At 45.6% G+C, this 19962-nt stretch overlaps 1 protein-coding gene across 2 annotated transcripts in view; it reads left to right on the top strand.

Annotated features, from left to right (window-relative positions):
* Nucleotides 1-19962, top strand: part of SYNPR (synaptoporin) — a 101449-nt gene that overhangs the window by 57861 nt on the left and 23626 nt on the right. Inside the window, exons 1-2 of one of the 2 annotated variants that reach the window (XM_062585566.1) lie at nt 707-836; nt 16549-16673. In XM_062585566.1, coding sequence (XP_062441550.1) covers nt 813-836; nt 16549-16673 — 149 coding nt within the window. In that variant the 5' untranslated portion in view covers nt 707-812. Of the gene's footprint in view, nt 1-706; nt 837-16548; nt 16674-19962 lie in introns of those variants that run through there. The other variant, XM_062585565.1, reaches the window with a different exon arrangement.

The following is a 19962-nucleotide window of genomic DNA, read 5'->3' as shown; positions in this document are numbered from 1 at the left end:
AACCCATGGGTATCCCATAGGTTTGCTTTGGTACACAAAAAGAGGAAAAAGTTCAAGTCCTGAGAAGAGGACTTGGTTTTGAGGTCTAGCCCTGTGAGAACTTCAGGGCACATTTAAATAAATGGGACCTGAAGGCTCTTTTCCCCTCTCTGGATGGGCTCTTTGCTTTAGCTGCTGCACAGATTTATGAGACCCGGTGAAAGGCATACTGCGGAGATCTGTCAAAATGTAACAAATAGCTCAGGAAGCCCCCCAAAACCAGCAGCCAAGGAAGTCTGCCCCCTTGACAGCTTATAAGTGTCACAGATTTGGAAGATGCTTAACCTTCATGCAAGTTTAGCCTAGAACTGTGAAGTATTTCTTTCCTTATAGAGCATTCGTATAAAATAAAGCACTTCTGTGTTAGCAACAGTGAGGAATGGGCTGCATCTCACAGCATGCCGTGGTGGTACCTGCACCACAACAAAGCAATCAGCTTCTTGCCAAGGGGAAAGAATTTGATTTCTCTACTTAGGCTGCGTGTAGTCATTGTCTAATAATATGACCATTTTGCCATCCCTCTGCAAATAAGGCAGAGGCTGCTGCCTGATTGGTATATCATCTCACTTTCTCTCAGCATTGATTTTCTTGCTCTCCTTATTTGCTTCATAAAAAGAGAGACAAGGAGCTGGTGCTCTCTCTCGCGTGCTCTCTCTCTCTCTCTCTCTCTCTCTCCCTCTCCTGTAGAAGCTTTTGGGAGCCTTTATTTTTAGTATGAGACAAACCTTGCTTTATTTCCGGAGACGCAAGTTGGATTATAAATCGTTTTGTAAATGTGTATGGTGATATTTGCTCCGGTAAGTTATATGCATATGTATTTATTTGTGTAACTGTATTGTTTGGGGGAGAAGTAGGGGTCTGCAGTAATCATGAAGCCCACCAAGTTGTTTTGGGGTTTGGTTTCTTTGTACTCTCATGCTGTGCCCAGCTGTTCCATGTTTTTTATATATACTGAAATATTTTTGTGTGTATTTTGCTTTGCGGAGAGGGGTGCCTGCTTTGAAAACTTGTTTTGCGCTTCATTTCTACAGCAGTAATGTGGAAAGTGAGGATTAAGGGGAAAGTAATTCTGATTTATCTTGTTTCTTCTGGCTTTTTTAATCAAAGGCTCCAGAAAAATAACACAGCAATGTTTAATAGCAAAAATTTCAGTAACAGCTGGTTAATATTGATCAAACTAAAGTATGAATATCTGACTGAGAAATATTACGTGAATACTACGTGAGAAATATCAATCTCAAGTGTGGCAGATGGGCAGTAACATGCTCCTCATAGGAATGTATTAATGAAATAAAGAAAATCTTTGCAGTAATTAACAAAATAGCTTTCTTTTCAGAGTGTAAAATCATTAAGACAGGTCAGTAGACTGTTGCATTGCCTTTTGAGCCTCTGCACAGCTCCGCAGCCTCGTTCCTCCCTGTTCTTGGCTAACTTGGAGCCTCTTTGTTACCTGTAAATAACAGTGAGATGCAGTTATTTATCGCGCACCATCACAGCTCCTGCTGTGCTTTCCAGGCAGCTCAAGGCAGCGATTGTGGTGGTACAGCTGAGGAAAATAAGATGCAAAGCTGTAACGCTTTCAGGTTGCATAATAAATATTTGATTTTGCAGCATTATATTCATTTTCTTGGCACTTTGATTCTTTCCTACTTGAATCACATCCATGGGAGTTGATCTTTTTGGTGTTTCAGAAGTCTTTAGAAACTCCAGCTGGAGTACAAGCTGGAGCTGCTACAAGAACATGCCTGAGTATATAACTCCTTGGAAAATCAATGTTTTAGACTCAGGATAATCTACATACTCTCACGATACCACTGCATGCTAACAGATGTAGGAAGTGTACTTTAATAAGACGTTAGAAGGATGTAACTGGGTTTATTATACCCATAAGAGAAGGTAAGGATATTGCATCTGGCAGACTAAGCGAACTCTTTTTAGGGAGAAATTTCAAACCAGCAACAACTGCTTAGTCATTTTAAGCTGGCTTTGGAACAGTTTAATTGTTGCAGATTTTTCAAAGCGCGGTGGTTACGCTTCCCGTCCCAGCTGTGCGAGGGCTGTTTCGAAGGCGGGCCGCTCCGCGGGAGCTGTGGCGGACCTGCCGGCCTGTGCGCGCGGGTTGCTGGCGGCCGGCGGGGCGGCGAGGCGGCCGGCCGGGCCACGGGGCGTCAGCTCTGCTCCCTTTCTGAAAACGTAACTGATATGTACCTGGCTCAGTGGCTTTTTGATTTTTACGTGCTTGCTGTTTCAGAAATACCAGGTGTGTTTTGCTGCGTGGCTTTCCTTGCACGCATACGTTTGGCGCAGTGTTAGGGCGCACGTAACAGTTACCGTCCTTTGCACAGTCATTGAATTCCTCAGGTGCGGAGGGCATAGGCGTCCCAGCAGTACAAATCTCATACACTTTTTAAGCATAATCCTGCTGGCCTGAGGACAACAGTAGTGGTTTCCAGCTTTGCCGAGCTGTGGTACGTGGCTCAGCGCAGCATCCTCCAGGGAAGCAGAGGGATGATGCTCAGGGCGCCCGGTTGGGCTGGGCAAGACGAAGCAAGGAGCGCAGCTCCCGCTTTGAGCCCTGCCGAGCTAAGGGGTTTCTGCGTGTGTGTGGATGCTCTCAGACCTGTCGGACAGCAGCTGGTCAGGAGGTTCATCACACAGCCTTTCTTATGCATGTTTGCTCCAGTATTGCCTGTGCTAACACTGCAATGTGTGATGCTCTTCCATCTCTAGCTGCTCCGTGTTAGCAGGTCTAAGGGCAGCTTCTCCTTGATCCTATCCCCGACACCCACCGCTCACTTTTCAGAGCAGACTCGCCAGCTTTTGAAGAGCATGGCATCATCTTCTCCGAAATGACCTCAGGCTGCTGTGCAGATCAGGGCTTGGTGGGGCAGATTCACAGTGAAATGCTTCATGACCTGCCAGCTTTGAAAATGTGAGCTTCATGCCAGTGCGTTGGAAGAGTCATGGTCTCTGTCTACCAGCTGCATAAGGTTTTGAAAGGTATTTGAAACGTTATTTTAGCGTTCCTAGAGCCTGGGGGCCTTATATGCCTTTGAACACAGGAATACTGTAACACAGTCTTGTTGGCTGTGTGGCACTTAGCAGAGCCTGGAATAGTGCAAACAGTTCCTAGAGAAATTCCTTACACTCTTAAAAGATTGATTTCCTAAATACTGTCTCCTCATGAATGCCAGATACTCTTTTTTTAGCCAAGTTCTTGGAACACTTAATGAATACTTTCCTCACCTCTGTTAATCCCATTCAAATCAATAGGCACTCTACAGGGAAAATGGTATTCATGTTGATATTGGATAGCAGCTGCCTGTCACTGCTGGTGATGGCAGGTGGTGTTTTATTTTTCATGTCATTTTTGATTAGGAGTTCCTGTACAATTATATGACTGTTTTTTGCAGGGAATATTTCCCTGCACATAGGATGGCAGATGGCAACCTGACCTAGAGGTTGGTCTTTCCTGATTTTGCCTTTGGGCTCTTTTCCTCAGCTAGCTGAACAGTAGTTGCTTCAACTAATAGTGTTTTAGTGAGATGCAATGCATATATATGTATTATTTCACGGACTGGGGCTCTCAGCCCAGCTGATGTGAGCAGATCCGAGGTCACTCACTGGGCTCTGCCTGTGCGGTACCACCGGGGGCAGGGGAGCAAGCGGGGGTGACGGGGTGAGGAGAGCCTTGCATTAGGGACTGGCAAGCGCTATGTCTGTGTTTGGCAACCAGCACGGCAGAGCCAACGCAGGCAGCCTCATGTAATGGCAGATATCATATGCAGCCAAGGCTCTGCCCTTCCCTGTGTGTGCAGTCGTCAACATCAGTCACCTTTGCATGTGTCACCCTCGGCAAGATGCAGCCAACGTGGATATACAGTGATGAAGCTGCTGCCTGCCAGCCCACTGCCTGCATGTCCAAGATGCAAAGATGCACAGTTTCAGGAGAGCCCAGGCAGACCCATCGGGGTGATACACTTCCTCACCAGAACACATGGTAAAAAGCACCAACCCTTCAGAAGTTGAATGTGTCAAGGGCTGTAGGTGAGATTTGAGCTTGGTCCACACACTCCTGCCTAGGTGCATCAGGTCAGCAGGAGCAGAACTGTACAGCTCTTGCTTAGTTTTTATCTTACTCTATATCTAGTGCAGATACAGGTTCTGACTTTGCTTGTCCTTAATTTTCAAATTTGATCATTGATCTTTACCCAGGGGGATGTTCAATGCCCTTGAACATGCAACAAACCTCCTCTTTGCTTTGGTAGGCAAGCTTTGGGCCAGATACATGAGGATACTGCAAAACTCTTCAGCCTTCCTCTCCTGTCGTGTACAACCTATTATTTTGGAAGGGGCGGGGGGAAAGAAAGGAAAATGAAAAAACATGTGCTGAACCCTCCTGTACTGACAAGGGAGGAGACAGGTGATCAGTATGGGGTGCTTTATTTGCAGTGCTGTGCCTTTCATTTTCTTCCCAAAATGTTGAGTGTCAGTGATGTCTGTCTTTGGCATGGTGTTGCTCTCCAGGGAGAAGTTGTGTGCACCACCTGAATCGCTGTGCAGCAGCTCATCTGTCACTGAACTTCCCCGGCACCCTGGTAAAGCAAATATGCTGCAGCAGGCTCAAAAACTGTAAACATATGGGCACTAACAACAGATTAACTGAGTGATTTAGTCTAAGGGGCTTGGTAGATTACCATAAAATGTATCTTAATTAGAAAAGCAATCAAACTTGCACGGAGTCAGTGAGGATGAAACGTCCCCGTGGACAGACAAGGAGAGTTTTGCCCCTCCGGGCTAGGATGGGGATGTTGACGTGTATATTCATGCCCTGTCGACATACATGTTTCATGCCCGCGTTGGGGGCTCTGTTGTTGTTTGCCCACTCCAGCTGTGGGCAGAGGATGCCCTCATGCTGAATTATTTGTTCTTTGACCCATGTGCATCCAGCGAGCTGCTCAAAATGAGATTGATGGTTAACTTGGTCTCCTTTAGCATCAACAAACAGAAACAGCTGAAGGTGAAAGAACAGAGCACTTGCACATTTTCCTTAAAAATATGTGCAATTACCCAAAGATATATTTGACTGTTTGCCGTGTATAGCACAGCTAGTGCCAGATAAAGGATTGGGGCTTCTAAGTGCTATCATAACACAAATAATTAATAAGTCTATCTTCCTTGCTGTGTCCTCTTCTTTTTAGTGAGCATGACCATAATTAGCTTTTACCTGATCCTGAATTTATAGCATGTTCTATTGCTTTTTTCCTTCTGCTTATGCTTTCTTTGCTTCCTTATTTTATTGGGTCTGGTTTTATTCCACAAGTCTGAATCTGCAGATATAAAATCTAGGTAATCATCTCCAGCAGCGCAGGTATAAAGACTGCAACAGCCAGGCGCATATTGATGCATTATTGGTTTGGGAACAAGGACCTACTTTTTCCTGTGTCTGGTAGGATTTGAAGTACTTCGGGAAGTGACACAGAAGATGCACAATGACACAGAAGATGCACAACACCTGCTAGCAGTTGAGAGAAAGAAAAGGAAGCCTGATTATTTCACAGTTGCAAGTATTTTGAAACACAAAGAAAATGGGGAGAATTCACGCAAGTTTTTCTCCAAGTTTTTTTTGTTGCCTCTTTTGTGTCTCCAGAACCAGATTTCAGAAAACACGAGTGAAAGGGTGTGAAAAGAAAAGCAGAAAGGCAAGATATGTGTGGAGGAACACAGTGAGGATGAGGGTGTAGAGGAAATAGTGACAACTTAAATTGTCCCAGTGAAGTGTGTCTAGCAAGATAAGGAGTCTTTCTTCAGTTTAAGGACACTGTTAATATCATTTCCTTAAAAATGAATGTGTTTAGATGTTGATCTTTATGATTAACTGTTGGAAAGCAGAGCAATGCCATCTCTGGGGCCAGAATATGAGAGAAGTTCTGGAACAAAACAGGAGAGTGAGGTTTTAATTTTGAAAACATTCTTTGCTCAAAATGTTCCCAGTGAATTCCTAGAGGTCAGAAAGGCAAACTTTCATTTATAGCCTATCATTTTAAATATTAGGAAAAAAAATATTTTTACCATGTGTACTCATAGTTAGCCAGGAGTGAATTCATCTTTCAGCATCCTGCACAGGGCCAAATGTGCAGGTTTGAGCCAGTGGGAGAATTTTCCATCAAAACTGATTTGAGGTGAACCAGTGAGTCCTGCAGTTTGGGATACCTGGGCAAAGCTGGATGATGGAGGAATCAAGTTTTCCTAATCATTAAAGCCTCTCTAATCATTAACCTCAGGGAGGTTGGGTTGGGGCCAAGAAAGCAGTCTTTGAGCCCGAGCAGTGGAGAAAAAGCCTTGATTCCCCTTGATCTGCTCATGTAGACATCTAAGGCTTTCAGGAAAACGTTCAGCCCTTGATGATGCTGGTCCATCCTATGCCAGAGAGTATTGCTCCATAGGTAGGAAGGTGTTGGAGACCTCATTCCTTAGCAATTTGAAAGCGCTCTCAAATCCTCCTGGGACAGGACTTTTGCACAATATTATTAATCCCAAGGGTTCTCTGCTTTAATCTCAGTCTGTATTCCTTCATAGTCTAGATAATTTCCCCCCGTTTCCTTAAATCTACTTGAGAAATGAGGCAGAGTCGAGTGCGCGTGTGCATGTTTGCGGGGAGAGGGTGGGTGGAGAGGGAGCAGGTGACACACCAAGTAGCTACACAACAGTCCTGAGAGCTGAGAGCTCCTAATGGCCTCTGATGAGCACAGACATGATAGTAATGAGGTTAATGCCCTTTCATTCATCCAGAAACATCTTAGTGAATGTATAATCCCTGCTAGTCAATGGGCTATCATTAGGTCATAAATAATACAGCGTGATTGAAGCACAGGAGCCTTTCCTGTAATGATAATTTTTAGGCAATACCGGCCCCGGGAGGGTTTTTTTCCCGTCCCCATGCTGTGCCACCTCTGCGGGGAAGCTGGTTGTCAGCGCCTTTTCTGGTCAAAGGAGCGCTTGCACCGATCACTGCTGCTGTGTGCACTGGCTGCACGGTAATCAGAGCAGGAAAATGCTCTACCAGAGTCCAGACCTACCAGGGGATGCTGGGAAAGAGAGGACAAAGCTGATGGAAAGAACAAAGGTGCAAATTAGATAACGAAGCAATTACAGACGTTGCTGCCGGGGGACTCTGCCTGCCTGGCAGTGCCTGCTGGCGATGCTGGAAGTGCTCGCTGCTGGGGCTGGGTTCCCATGCTGGGAAATGAGCCTTGCCCCCAGCCCCAGCCTGATGCGCGGGGCGCACACTCTCCAATATGTGTAACACTGGCTTTTACAAGCTGTTTTCTGTTCCCCTGCCATCCAGTGCTCCCGCTTCGAGGCGAGGAAGTATGGTATGTTCTTGAGTTTCATTGCAGCCGTGAAGCTGTATTAACCATCAGGGATCACGGTGGCATTAAGTCCTGAGGCACTTTCCCTTCTCAGAGCGCTTCACACACGTGGGCTCAGTTTGCCTTAATGGAGATCCTCGTGTTTATTAGAGGGAGCAAATCCTACTTAGTAGTAACTTGGATCACACAGTATTTAGGGGATATTGTGAGCCAGAGGAAGCAAGCCAGCCCTCTGGAAAGCAACGTCTCAGCCTGGCCGTCCTCACCTCCAGCCTTGCCCTCCCGCGAGGGAAGCGACAGCCCGGGCTGGACTCTAGGACAAACTCTGCCGTCCCGGGGCTGTGGCAGGGTTTTCGGGCCCTGCCTCGGCAAAGCTGCGGGGGGCCCGGCACTGCTGTGCTCCATGCAGGAGGTGGGCAGGAGACCTCCGCGGACCCTTCCCACCCTTCACCTCTGCCCTTCTGTGACAGTGAGCCAGAGGAGTTTTTTAAACTCACCGAGCAAGCAAGCAAACAAGCAACCATCCAACCTTTTTAATTTTGTAATCAAATGTTTACACTCACTGCACAATAAATCCCATATAATCAGTCTCTAAACCTTCGTGAAACCTGTGTTTTCAAGAGGGAGCAATAGCAGAATTGAATTTATGCATGAACCTGAAAGTTTTTCAGACCACCTCACCTTACTGTTAACAATACCAGGATTAATGCTACCTTTTAGAAAACATCTCCTTTACGTGAGGCTGGCTTCATTCCTGATTGCCTCTGGTGTTGGCAGGTGACTGACACCGAAGGTGATGTGGGTGCGCGGGAGCGGCTGGCCCAGGTGCAGGCACGGCCGCTCTCCTCGGCCAGCGTTGCGGCGGCTTTGGGCACCCTCCTAACATCTGCCCCCACGGAGAGCTGCAGGTTTCTTCTTTACTAGCGGTCTCAGACTGGAAAATTTGTCAGGCCTGAGGAGGAATGCATGTCTGTGCTGACATGATAGATGTCACAACATGAGATATTCAGGGATCGTATGGGCAAATCTCACCAAATCTGTCTAACTTTTGCTCCCACCTCCTTAGCAGAAGAGGGTGCAAACGTGGAGTTACAATGACTGCAGTGACTTCTAGGCTACTCTGTGCTTGGGGGGGAAAAAGAGCTGCAGTCTTTAAACATAGTAAAACCACCACTTTGCACAATACATCCCAGATGAAGTAGTATATACACAGTAATTACCGCAGGTTCTCATAAATCTGTCCACAGTATCGGTGTATTTTTTGTGGAAAACTCATTGCCAGGCTGTCAAAGTCCACGTGCAAAATGCAATTTGTACAATTAAAAAGAAAAAATACCTCAGGTCATTGTAAATGTCTTCAGGTAACTCAAACATTTGACAAATGATTCGCGGCCGGCTGGAACAGCTTAGCAGCTCTGCCCATATCGTGCAAGTAGCTTTGTTCTCTGACAACCTCTCATGTCACTAACTCCAACAAGATGCTCTAAATATGTCTAAATTTTCCGCACGTTAACTCTTCTGTGCATCCTGCCAACCTTAGCATTAGCTTTCAACTTTATGGCCAACCCATTAAATACTGGATGAAATACATCTTATCAGCTTACATTACATTTTGATCTTAATAAATAGGGAAGGCATTACACAGATTCTGTCTGGCCATCTGGAGGAACAATGTTCTTTAAATCAAAGAATGGCTATCTAATCCGCCCGTATACGGTTGGGTTTTATTCTGTTAAAATATAATGAGAAAAGGCTACCATACCGTTATGTGGTGAAGCTAAATGGGTTTTTAGAATAATCGATGAAAGATGAATAAAGAAGATAAAGATTTTCTTCAAAGGAAAAGAGAGAAAATTGTCTCCTTGGAAATAAAATATTGTAGAACCAAATTATTATAACATGATCTTTACTCACTAAAAATACCCCAATTTCGTTTCCATAAATCTTTGTTTTAAGAACCAAATTTTTTTCATTTGAAAAATGTAAAGCATTAAATGAAATGCTGTACTTCAAACAGATGATGTTGCAGGACTTCTGCTTGCCACGGGGAGCTGCAGCTTGCAGCACTTTCCTTGCTGGAGTCTGGTCTTTCCAGGCCAGCGGCACCATCAAGGGCAGCTCTCCGTGCCAGGGAGCCAAAATGGGTAAAAGAGAGGTTTGCTGCCGGTGGACTAACCCGTGGTGTGAAGCTGTGGGCAGTGGGGTGAGATGAAAGTGCCCCAGTGTAGCAACTGTTTTCCCACCCACCCTACTGAACTGATACCAGTCTAGGCCAGAAATTGCATTTCTGCTGGCCAGGGTCACTGCTGAGCCAGGGGTGTGCGTGTCCCAGCTTGGGGTGGTCTCTGATGGGTGTTGGATGCTCACTCAAGTGGTCCATGCTGAAACGTAGGTCCCACCAGGTCGATGACTGGGCACAACAGCCCCTGAATGAGGACTATGTGGTCCTTCAAACCCCAGACTCTGAGGCGTTTGTCATCATCCCTCACCCCTACACTTGCCCGTCCATGCCGAGCAGATCTGGGCGGATGCAGGATTGCTCTCTGTAAGGCTGCTGTTTACTTCTAAGGGGACGTGATAAATCCCAGCAATTAGTGGACCCTTGCTGTACACTCTATTTCTCAGCAAGAGGAGAAGGTATTTCAGCTTGCTCCCTGGGGAGCCGTTGGGAGGACATGACTCCTGCTAGCCATCGCCAGCTCCCCCGCAGAATTGCGTCTGCTGCGGTGCTGCCCGGCACCGATTTATCAACCAGTCAAGTTGATATAATTAGGAATCCCAAAGTCAATAATCTGATAATCTCCAGTGCACAAAGGCTTGCATGTGGGAGAAGTGATTCCAGGAAGTCTGCAGCTTGGATTTGCATGGGAAAAATGCCAATTTTGTAAAAGAACCAGCAGAGAACTGGAGGAGAGAGTGCTTCGTAATCTTTCGCTGCTAACATATTTGAGGCCGTTGGCTTGGCAGTGAATGTTTTCCTGTACAGTCATTTAGTGTCTTTGATTCTCCCTTTACAGTCTTAATAATAATGTTCAGTCACTGGTTCTGCTCTAAAAATAAATAATGTAAGTTTAATGAGACACTCGGCTTGGTGAGAGATGCTGACTGCAGGGTGCTACCTCCAGGGCGCTTGGAGCAGTCCCCAGCCCAGCACGCTCCTGCCCTGTGCTCGTGCCTTGAGCTGGCCTCGGCGAGTGGGGGAAGGGGTAAAGCAATATCGCATTTGGCAAACGTTTGCTGTCTCTGTATTAAGGAGAGCTTGGAGAAAGAGAAATCTTTTATGCAAACATCATGCCAGAAAAATGTCGATCTGCAAAACATTTTGAATGTGTAAAACAACTAATAAAAATGATTAAATATTTCAAATGCTTCATGTTGCTCTTTAAAAATGTCAGATGTTCCCGTTGGCTTTTGAGTATTAAGGAGGAAATGGAGATGGGAGGGGGTGAAACCTTCCTTGGAAAACGTTCAGTAGATTAATTCCAATTTGCCTGTCGCAGCCCAAAGCAAAAGTGTCGAAGACCAATGTGCTTACTGACCTGCAGGTCCTTCACAGCCTGCGTTTGCTCTCATGGCTCTGGGCAAGGCTATCATGATTGCTTCCTAAGATCTAGCTGTTTCAGAGAAATGGGCACAGAGGCATCAAGAGGAGCAGGCGAGGTGGGATCTCACCTTTCTGCCTGGGGTTTTGGGGTGCATTCCCTGGCCAGCCCCACCTGAGCTTCGCAGGATCATTGGGCTTAGAAGATGGGTGCATTAGGGAAACATGCTCATGGGAAATGCTCGCAGCTTATGTAAAAGTTTCATCAATTTTAAATGACAGTGTTATCTTCCTAACAGGATGTTTTAGTTGTAACATGCTCTACATAAACCTTTTAGCTCAACTTGTCAGAAACCGTTCTGCCTTCTACTGGTTCATAAACCAAACTTGTCGCTCAGTAGGCACTGAGGGAAATTGTCTGAAAGCCAAATGCAGAGAAGCGATAGGAAATCATCCCATTTTTCACTTACATAGTGGGATGAGTGATGTCTGGGGTCGTGCACGAAGGTACTGCCAACTGTCTAATAAACAGCTGGGACTTCAACTTCTTCAGGGCTCCGTTTCCACCAGCACCTTTTGGCTGAGAGGGATGTTGGGACTGTGAAATAAATGGAAGAGCCTTGAACTGGGAGCCTTGTTCAACAGGCAGCTGAAATGAAGGCGGGCGGCAAGCGACTTGATGCATGAGTGCAAATACACGCACCTCCCTGTCTGACTGCTGTGTGTGTGACCCCTGTCCCTGGGTAAATAACAGTTCCCTTCTACAAAATCAGAGGATATGTTGTTACTGCATTGAAGCCTGGCATTAGAGAAGAAGCAGGGCTTCCAAGTGGTCTGATAAACCAAGTGGTGAGTCCTTGTCTCCCCTGAAGTGGCATCGGAAGCGTGTGCTCTGTGGGAAATTATTTTGTTTTTTCTCAAAGTGCTAAGCAGTGTATCTGATCTTTATAACGTGCTAATCCTATTCTACAGTGAAGACTGTTTATTATTATACAGGACCATAATAAATATAATTTTCGTCAGTTAAGTTAGACTACAAGACCTGCCTGACTTGCTTACAAAAACACAGCAACAGTGCTAGCCAAGGCTGGAAGCTCTCAGAGGGAGTATCACCATGGCATAAGCAGGGGAAGGGGCTTTAATCACCGTATGGGAAGGCACAGCTATCTTCAGAGATGTGCAGCCTTGTTAAAGATGTGTCGGGCACCCTATGGAGGACGGGTGATCCTCCAGCCAAGGGCTGTGCTGGGACTCACCAAGCGGGATGGTGTGGGGGACGTTCGTCTGACGCCGAGCATGAACCTAGGCTGTGGGCAGGCGGTTTGCATGGGGCAGGGATGAGGGATAACCTCCTGCCGGTGGGTGCCTGGTGCCTCAACCTCCTGCGGGAGGATGGGAACCGCACGAGGTTCCCATCGGAAGCGGCTCTGCCCTGGCGCGGTCACGGCTGCGGGTGGATGCTGGCCCACGGGCACCGCGTTTCTCCGAGCTGTGATTTCTCCGGGGAAAGCAAGCACAGCGCTGAGCCTTAGGGCGGCAGCCACCATATAACGGCTAGAGGTAACTAGCTGCTAGGAAGATTTATCTAATATGAAGGGGAAAAGAGATACACAGGCACAGCGCAGATGGGACTAGCGCTGAGTGTGGATTTATAGGCAAGGAGTAAATAGGAACATAGGGAAATGCTTTCTCTTTTTCCATAAACTTTTCAATTTCAGAGAGGCCAGATTCAATAAAATTATCTCGCAGGCGGAGGTTTTACTGAATCTGGCCCATAAAGCTCCCATTATGGGGTTTACAACTGCCATTTACACAAATCCTGCTATAATAAAATACAGCGGTGTTTACAACATTCTTGCAACTGCCACAGAATTACGGCATACACAAAACCTGACCAGTAAATCTTGGCTTAATGCACCAGGCGCTTAACTGACAACATAAAGTAGCAAAACTTAAAAAAAAAAAAAAAAAAAAAAAAAAATCAGATCCGGGAGGAGAAGGTTGCTTGAGCGACAGGAGAATTATACCTGCTGCTTTATCAAGAAACGCCAGGGAAATGTATAGCCCTCACTCTTCTCTCCCACAATGCAAAATGTAAATACACTTCCACAAAGGTGCAGTGTGGGTGTCCCCAGGGCAGCCGTGGGAGCCAGCTGGGCATTATTAGCAGCTGTGCAATTGCCACCGCTAGCAACATCTGATCCACCCACAGCCGAGAGCCAAGCCCCAGCTGGCCAAGCCCTCACTTGGTTAGGTATAAAAGTCTCCAGCTGACTCCCACCTCCTTCCTACTTGTCTTGTGGATGCTGTTTGGTGCTTGTGGCCAGAGCATGTGGTGAGGCTCAAAATCAGTGGCCAGCCTTGGTGGTTGTGGCTGGAGAGGAAGGAAGGAAGGAAGGAGGCCAAGGGATTGCTGAGTGAGTGAAAGCATCTGAAAAGCTTTTGGTCCAAGCTGGGTGTGGGGCTCAGGGGTAAGGAAAGGCTTGATCTAAGCTGACTGAGGTGCTGAGGTTTCAGCTGCCTGAGCCTTTTCTTGGGAGAGGAAGAGCTGCAAGCTCTGGAAGATATCTTCTCTGTGTAGTAACAGCCTCTGCTGTATTGATGAGGGTGCTAAAGTCCTTGTGCAGCGCTGGCCCCTTGGGTTTGAGGGGCACATGTTTATCCTCGTGTTAGCTGTTTCATTGGGAGAGCTGTGTCTGAGAGGCATCCCTTTCCTTTTCTTGCACCTGTGCTGTGGCTGATGGGCAATGGAAGATATGACTGCTGGTTTGTGGCAGCTCTCTTGCACTGCACCCTTCAGTGCCTGCTTTATTTATTGCAGTGTATTAATCCTTGTGACTCCCTGTGCCTCTGCAAAATGCTTGCATTTGCAACTCCATTAATTAGGCCAGAAAGCAGGTCAGTGCCAGTCTCTCCTCTTCGCCTTAATATATTGTTTTCTGACATTGCCTCACAAATTAAACTGAGATGATTAATACCAATTTTCAGTGCTGTAACCCATGTAAGGGCAGAACAGCTCCTTGTATTTACAGAGGAAATGATTAAGTCTCGTTTAGGACGAATTACAGTAGGAACACTTATGTCAGGGCAAATGTTTAACAAGCTAATTTACAGTGAACCTCAGCTTTCCTTTTACCTACTCACTTAGCCAGCGAGACTGGTATAAGGAAGCTATTCAATTAATATTTTCATATTTTTCTGTATCATTGGGTCCTTCAATCCCTTTGAAAATCTGTCCCCAAGCGATACACCCTGGTTGCACTGGAAGTGGGTGGCAGGATGGGAACTCGTGTCGTTATCCCAAGTGCCAGGCTAGCATGTGAAGCAGTGCCTTGCTCTCAGCTGCCCTCCTTTCTTGTTCTTTCTCAGAAGATGGTCTGCTCTGTGCTGACCTCGGTTAGATGTCAAGATTTTTAAGCAAATCACCTCTTGGTACTGAAGGGTGATCCATCATGCTGGGGGGATGGAAGTACCTGGGCAATGTCTCGTTTTCCTGGCTGTGCAGCTCTTGGGGTGTGTTACTATGTGGCTGTTGCCAACTTAAATGCAAGAACTAAAGGGATTTTGTTGGGGTTTCATTTTGCTCTTCACATGTCTGCAAGGCATAAAATTACCCCACATAATTTTCTTCCTGAGGTACTCAAGCTATTTTTCAACATCATACCTTCCAGATTTTTCCAGCTCAAGGCCAAGCTGTTTTAGGGCTTAAGGCAGGTGAAGCTGGTGGGATGGGCAGTATTAAAGTGTACATCTGAGTAGTGGGGGAAAGACTGTGTTGTGTATTTGCTTGGTCCCCACGGGTGCAGGAGCCTGCTCAGATAGCTGTGAGGGCGGGTGCATGTGCGGCTGAGGTGTGGGAAATGCCACATGGAGATGGACAGCGGTGTTACAACGTTTGCATACCAGTAAAACCCATCTCGGAGACTGAAGGTCTTTATTTTTAGCATGCTTGCTAGAAAGAGGAGGGATGGGCTTGGGCTTCTAGCACAGCAGGCTCTGCAGAGCTGATAATGAGCAGCAATTTTGCACTTGCTGCTGTGTAGTAAAGGTCCAAAACCAGCTGCTAGAGAAATTCATGTTCAGGCCTGTTCCCTAGTGATTGCTCCTTGTGCCTCATGCTAGGCCAAGCTTTTTGACCTTTCCTGGAGCTGTGCTTCAGCTCTGCTCTTCTGTGCATCTTCCCCTCATCTCCCATCTAGCCCTTGCTGTGTTGCTCTGCTCTGTCACACTTGGTAGATCACCCTGCAGCCATCCCTGCCCCGAGTGCTCAGGGGTTGCCCCCAAACCTGGCAACCTTTGGGGAGATGATGCATTTGCCAAGCTGAAGTCCATGGAGGACACTGATGCTCCCAGCTTTGCTTGTGCTGGAGTTGGGAGAGTTCAGGTTAACAGCATGTTTCGGCAGAGCTTTGTGCAGCAGCTGGATGTCTCTTTTTTGTTATCTATTCATATTGTGTTTAATGCTCCCTTATTTTGCCTTTGCATATACTTGCTGTATTTTTTCTGCAGTGTTCAAATGCAGATTTTTTTTTCCCCCGCAGGTACATGTGCTGTGTTTGTTTCTTCTGCATAGCTGCCTTTCAGTTTATTTGACTGACTGTGATCCAGGAGCTTATCTGTCACTTCCCATGATTGCATCACTGTAGATCTTAGAGGAACTCTGCTAAAGCTGATGCTACTTCAGGTCTACAGTTAAATCGGAACAAAATCTGGCTTTTTGCTTGATTTTAAGTTACAACTGCATAAATGACCTGTCCCCCCTTCTGGGTCTTCCAATGCAGCCTACTTCAATGAAGCTTTAAGATACTTATTCCTCTTGCCTCTTCTTGTGTTTGAATGCTTGATGCATTGAAAAAATGTAAATGGCTATGCATCTATGGCCAGCATGCTTTGTCTTTCAGCCTTTTCTCCTGGAAGATTATGCTGCAATAGGGTATCAAATCAGATCCACCCTAACATTTTGCTCATGTTTGATTTGCCTGAGCTGCTTATGACCTAATTTTTTTCTGTTTTGCAGGATGTCAGTTTATTGTATCTCTGTCCATTTGCATTATGACAGTAACTTAAAACTAGAAATTGTTTGTTTAGTCATACATAGCTTCATGGAAATGGATGAGGAACAGCAGGAGTCTGTGTTTTGCCCTGTAGTGGGAAGATGATCACATCTCTTGTGGCTGAGAGGTCTCTTCTTGCTACTCTTGGCTGCTCCTTATAAATATTTCTGCCAGTGTTTTATTTCCCAGGATTGACTCGTTGTGCTCAGTCAATATTTGGCCTGTTCTGGTCCAAATTCATCTGTCAGCAGGATAATTTAAATAAGCCATCCATGTTGTGAATCCCAAGTGGGCTTTGAGACTGGAGAGAAGGGCTGAGATAGTCAGCACAAATAGTTCCTGCATATGTGAGCAAGAGAGCTTCAACTTTTGGATCTTTTAATTGGCTTCCAAGAAGGATGCATAAGTGAATGTATGGCAATGCTTTGAATGCACAGTGTGATGGATAATCTAACCTGAGGGGGACGGTGCTGCTGCATGGGTATATTTTGTGCTGGGTTGCTGCAATAAAATAAAATGAATGCTTTTTGGTTTTTGACAGCTTTTTGCAATCTTTGCATTTGCAACATGCGGTGGGTACTCTGGAGGACTGCGCCTCAGTGTGGACTGTGCGAACAAGTCGGAGAGTGACCTCAACATTGACATAGCTTTTGCCTACCCTTTCAGGTAATCTGCTTTTGTTCATGGCGGTTTGTTTGCAGGGAGGCTGGGGGCTGATGCAGAGCCTATTTTTGGTGGGGGGTTGCTGTTGCTTGCGGCAGGCTTGTGATTAAGCACCAGTCTGGGGCACCTGAGCTCTCTGCAGCAATGTCTAGGAGCGGGGTGTGTGGGAAGGAGGAATTTGGTTAAACCAGACATGGACAGGGGCCCAAGAGAAGCTGTAGAGGGTAGAAAACAAGGAGCAAAATGGGAAAAGGGACAAAGACATTTTTGGTGCAAGAACAAATGGAGATAACAGCTCACAGCTTGACAGCTACTTTAAGCATCCAAGTTGTAAGAACCTGGAAGAGCCACTCCATGAAGATGTGGAAGCAAAAGATAAAACAAGTTTTAACCATAATTTTGAAGTGCTTTTGAAGATTCTGCTTACTGCCTGTCTGCATTTCTTGGGTAACTGAATACTTTAAATGTCTGACCACTAGTGATTTAGGAAAACAGATTTTTGTTATTTAAGTACTCTTGCAAGCTATTGTGTAAAGAAACACTAAAAAATGTTCCTGCTGTTAAGGATATTGCTTCAAAACATCCAGTCTTACACTTTTAAAGATATCAAGTCCACAGTAGAAACCTGTGTTTCATTTTTGTACAAGTGTTTGAGGAATTGAGATGATTAAGTATATAATCCAATCTCAAACCCAGTGTGCTGTGACTCTGAAATTATTATGCTGCTTTGGGAAATCACATGCTGTTTTGCTTATGACTGCTTTATGCATAGACCAGGCATAGTAGTATTTACTGTTTTAGCATATTCCAAAATACACCATCTTCCTAACAGCGGAAACTAAAGTTGATTCCTTGAGTTACTGCTGTTACTTGGCATATATTTATTACTGCAGAGTCATACTTCCTGCTATTACAAATGTTCTTTTTTCCTTGAAACTCTGCTTTTTTTTTCCTCTTCTGTTTAGTATGCATGAGATGAATTCTGAAAATTAAGTTATGAGTTTAATGTGATTCACTTTCAAATAGGTCATCTTTCCAGCATTCATTACTGAATATACCCTCCAATAAAGTGCTTTTAATTTGCATGATTATAAAATATTACTTTATGTAAAAAGTTAATAAAACTGAGCAAAATAGTCAGCAAGTATCTCCTGGTGTTTTAATGGGCCATGCAGACAATTTGTTTTAGAGGAAAGTCACCAGATCTGCAATTTCCTACAGTTTTGCTTATTAGGAAGCTGGAAACATTGCTGAGTAATTACAACATTCCAACAGGCTGGAAAGATGATGCAAAATAGGGTTTATTTGCAGAAAGGATCCAGTTGGGACTGAAGCTATAGAGGGTTCTTGAACTGTTCTTGTGCAGCTCCCAACTATGGCTGAGTGAAATCTGGGCAGTGTGGGAAGTCAGTGCAGGCTCCTCCTCATGAACATGGGTGGCCACACCATGTAAATATATTTGCAAATGTGTAAATATATATGATAATATATAATTTGCATCTGAGAAGGGGATCACACTTAGACAACTGATGTTTTGGGGAGAAGCATGAAGATGCTTCCTGTTCTTGTGCACTTCTGAACTTTGTGTGCAAACCTGTGGGATGGACATGCAAAAAGTGTCCAGAGACATACAGGCTGCAAGAAGTAGCAGCTGTGTGCCTTGGAAATCTGGTCCAGTGCTACCTGTGGAACTTGACTGCTTTTTATTGAATTTCACCTAATATTCCTGTGACTTACTCATGAGTAAGTTCTTTCCACTTTGCTCCCAGGCTCCTTCTAGAGCATGGAGAGGCGATGCTCTCAAACAGAAGAGAAGGCAGGAAAGCTGATATTTCAGAGCAGCTGAAACCCTTGGGAAAAGCAGACAAGCTTTGAGCTCAGGTTTCCTCATCAACACTGTGACCCTGAAGTTTTTTTTTTTTTTTTTTTTTTTTTTTTTTTTTTTTTAATTCTGATCTAATACAGATGGCACTTCCCCAGTGGAAGAGGCATAGGCATAGTTACAGTCTGAGAAGGCAGCTGAAGTGACTTGTGCGACAGTGGCAATGCCTGTTTTCTAAGTGCTCTTTATTCTTCTGGCACTTTATTCCTTTCCTTGGGAGCCCTTCTGTAGTTCTGGGCTTGTGTGGGGCAGATTTTAGCAGGCTCTGCAGGGTGCAGCTCACTCTGAAGACCTGTGTCCCACAGCCTGTGTAGGCTTTGCACAGGTGGGATGAATTTCTTCTGGTTCTCATGCATCCAGGTCTGAGTAAGTCCAGATACATGGCAACTTCTTTTCAAATGCTTTCAGCATTTTGATTACTGGCTGACAACTGGAGGAGGTGTGGGTGGCAGGAGAAGGCTGCCAAACATCTGATGACACTAGTTGCTGTCATGGCTGTCAGCAGTGGTGGTACTGAAGCGGTTGAATACATGAGTGCTGCTTTTTGAGCTGCATCTTCCAGAATGACTTAAAATGTTGGGAAACCTGCAGCTATGCTAGCAGCTCCTCTTGTTCCTGTTGCTGTGAGCATGAGGCTATTTGTTTCCCCCAGGAGTAGCCCAGCTAGACCTTAGTAATCTGATGAGCAAGTGCCAAGAATACAAGGAAGTAAGCAAAAGTGTGTGGTTCAACAGAACAACTCAGGCAGGCAAGAGGACTTTGGTGCTTTGGCAATGAGACCGAAGTGATTTCGAAGGGATCTTGTACCCGGGCTCACACTAGGCAAATTGCTGAGGAGATGAGCTTGAGTCCCTCCTGGGTAATTGAACCTGAACCTGCCATGCTCCCTTCAGTAACAGGAGATGAGATGGATGCTTTTTCTGGCTGCAGCTACACTGATTTGCTTAAGCTTCCTCTAGCTGGCCTGTAATGTGCAAAAACCCCCGAAACCACTGGTCCAAACCTTAAGACTGACCAACAATGTTTTCTGGAGCTCTTGCATATTTTTCCATATGCCCTGCTAGAGCAATCCATGTCCTAATTGATTTTAAGATTGTATCTACTTTTCCGTATATTTTCTGTTAACTTCTGCTTTAGCTGCTGATTTAAATGAAACTTTGCATAGCAGAAGTGCTCTGATAATGCGGTGCTGCATAGCCAAGGAGTACACAGCCAAGCGGAAATACTTAATATCATAACCCACTGCTCTGTGGTTGCCTAATTTCTGCAAATCCCTGCTCCTGGCCAAGGGAGAAATGACTTGATCAAATAGCGTGGCGGTAGCGTGATGCTATACGCAGCCTGTTGGGACCAGTGCTGGGAGGGGTGGAGGCAGCTGGGGATGGAGGCACGGCAGCATCTCTTCTGCCA

The sequence above is a fragment of the Rhea pennata genome, chromosome 12, assembly GCF_028389875.1.
Source record: "Rhea pennata isolate bPtePen1 chromosome 12, bPtePen1.pri, whole genome shotgun sequence".
NCBI classification, from domain to species: domain Eukaryota; kingdom Metazoa; phylum Chordata; class Aves; order Rheiformes; family Rheidae; genus Rhea; species Rhea pennata.
This window is presented reverse-complemented; position numbering and strand designations above follow the sequence as displayed.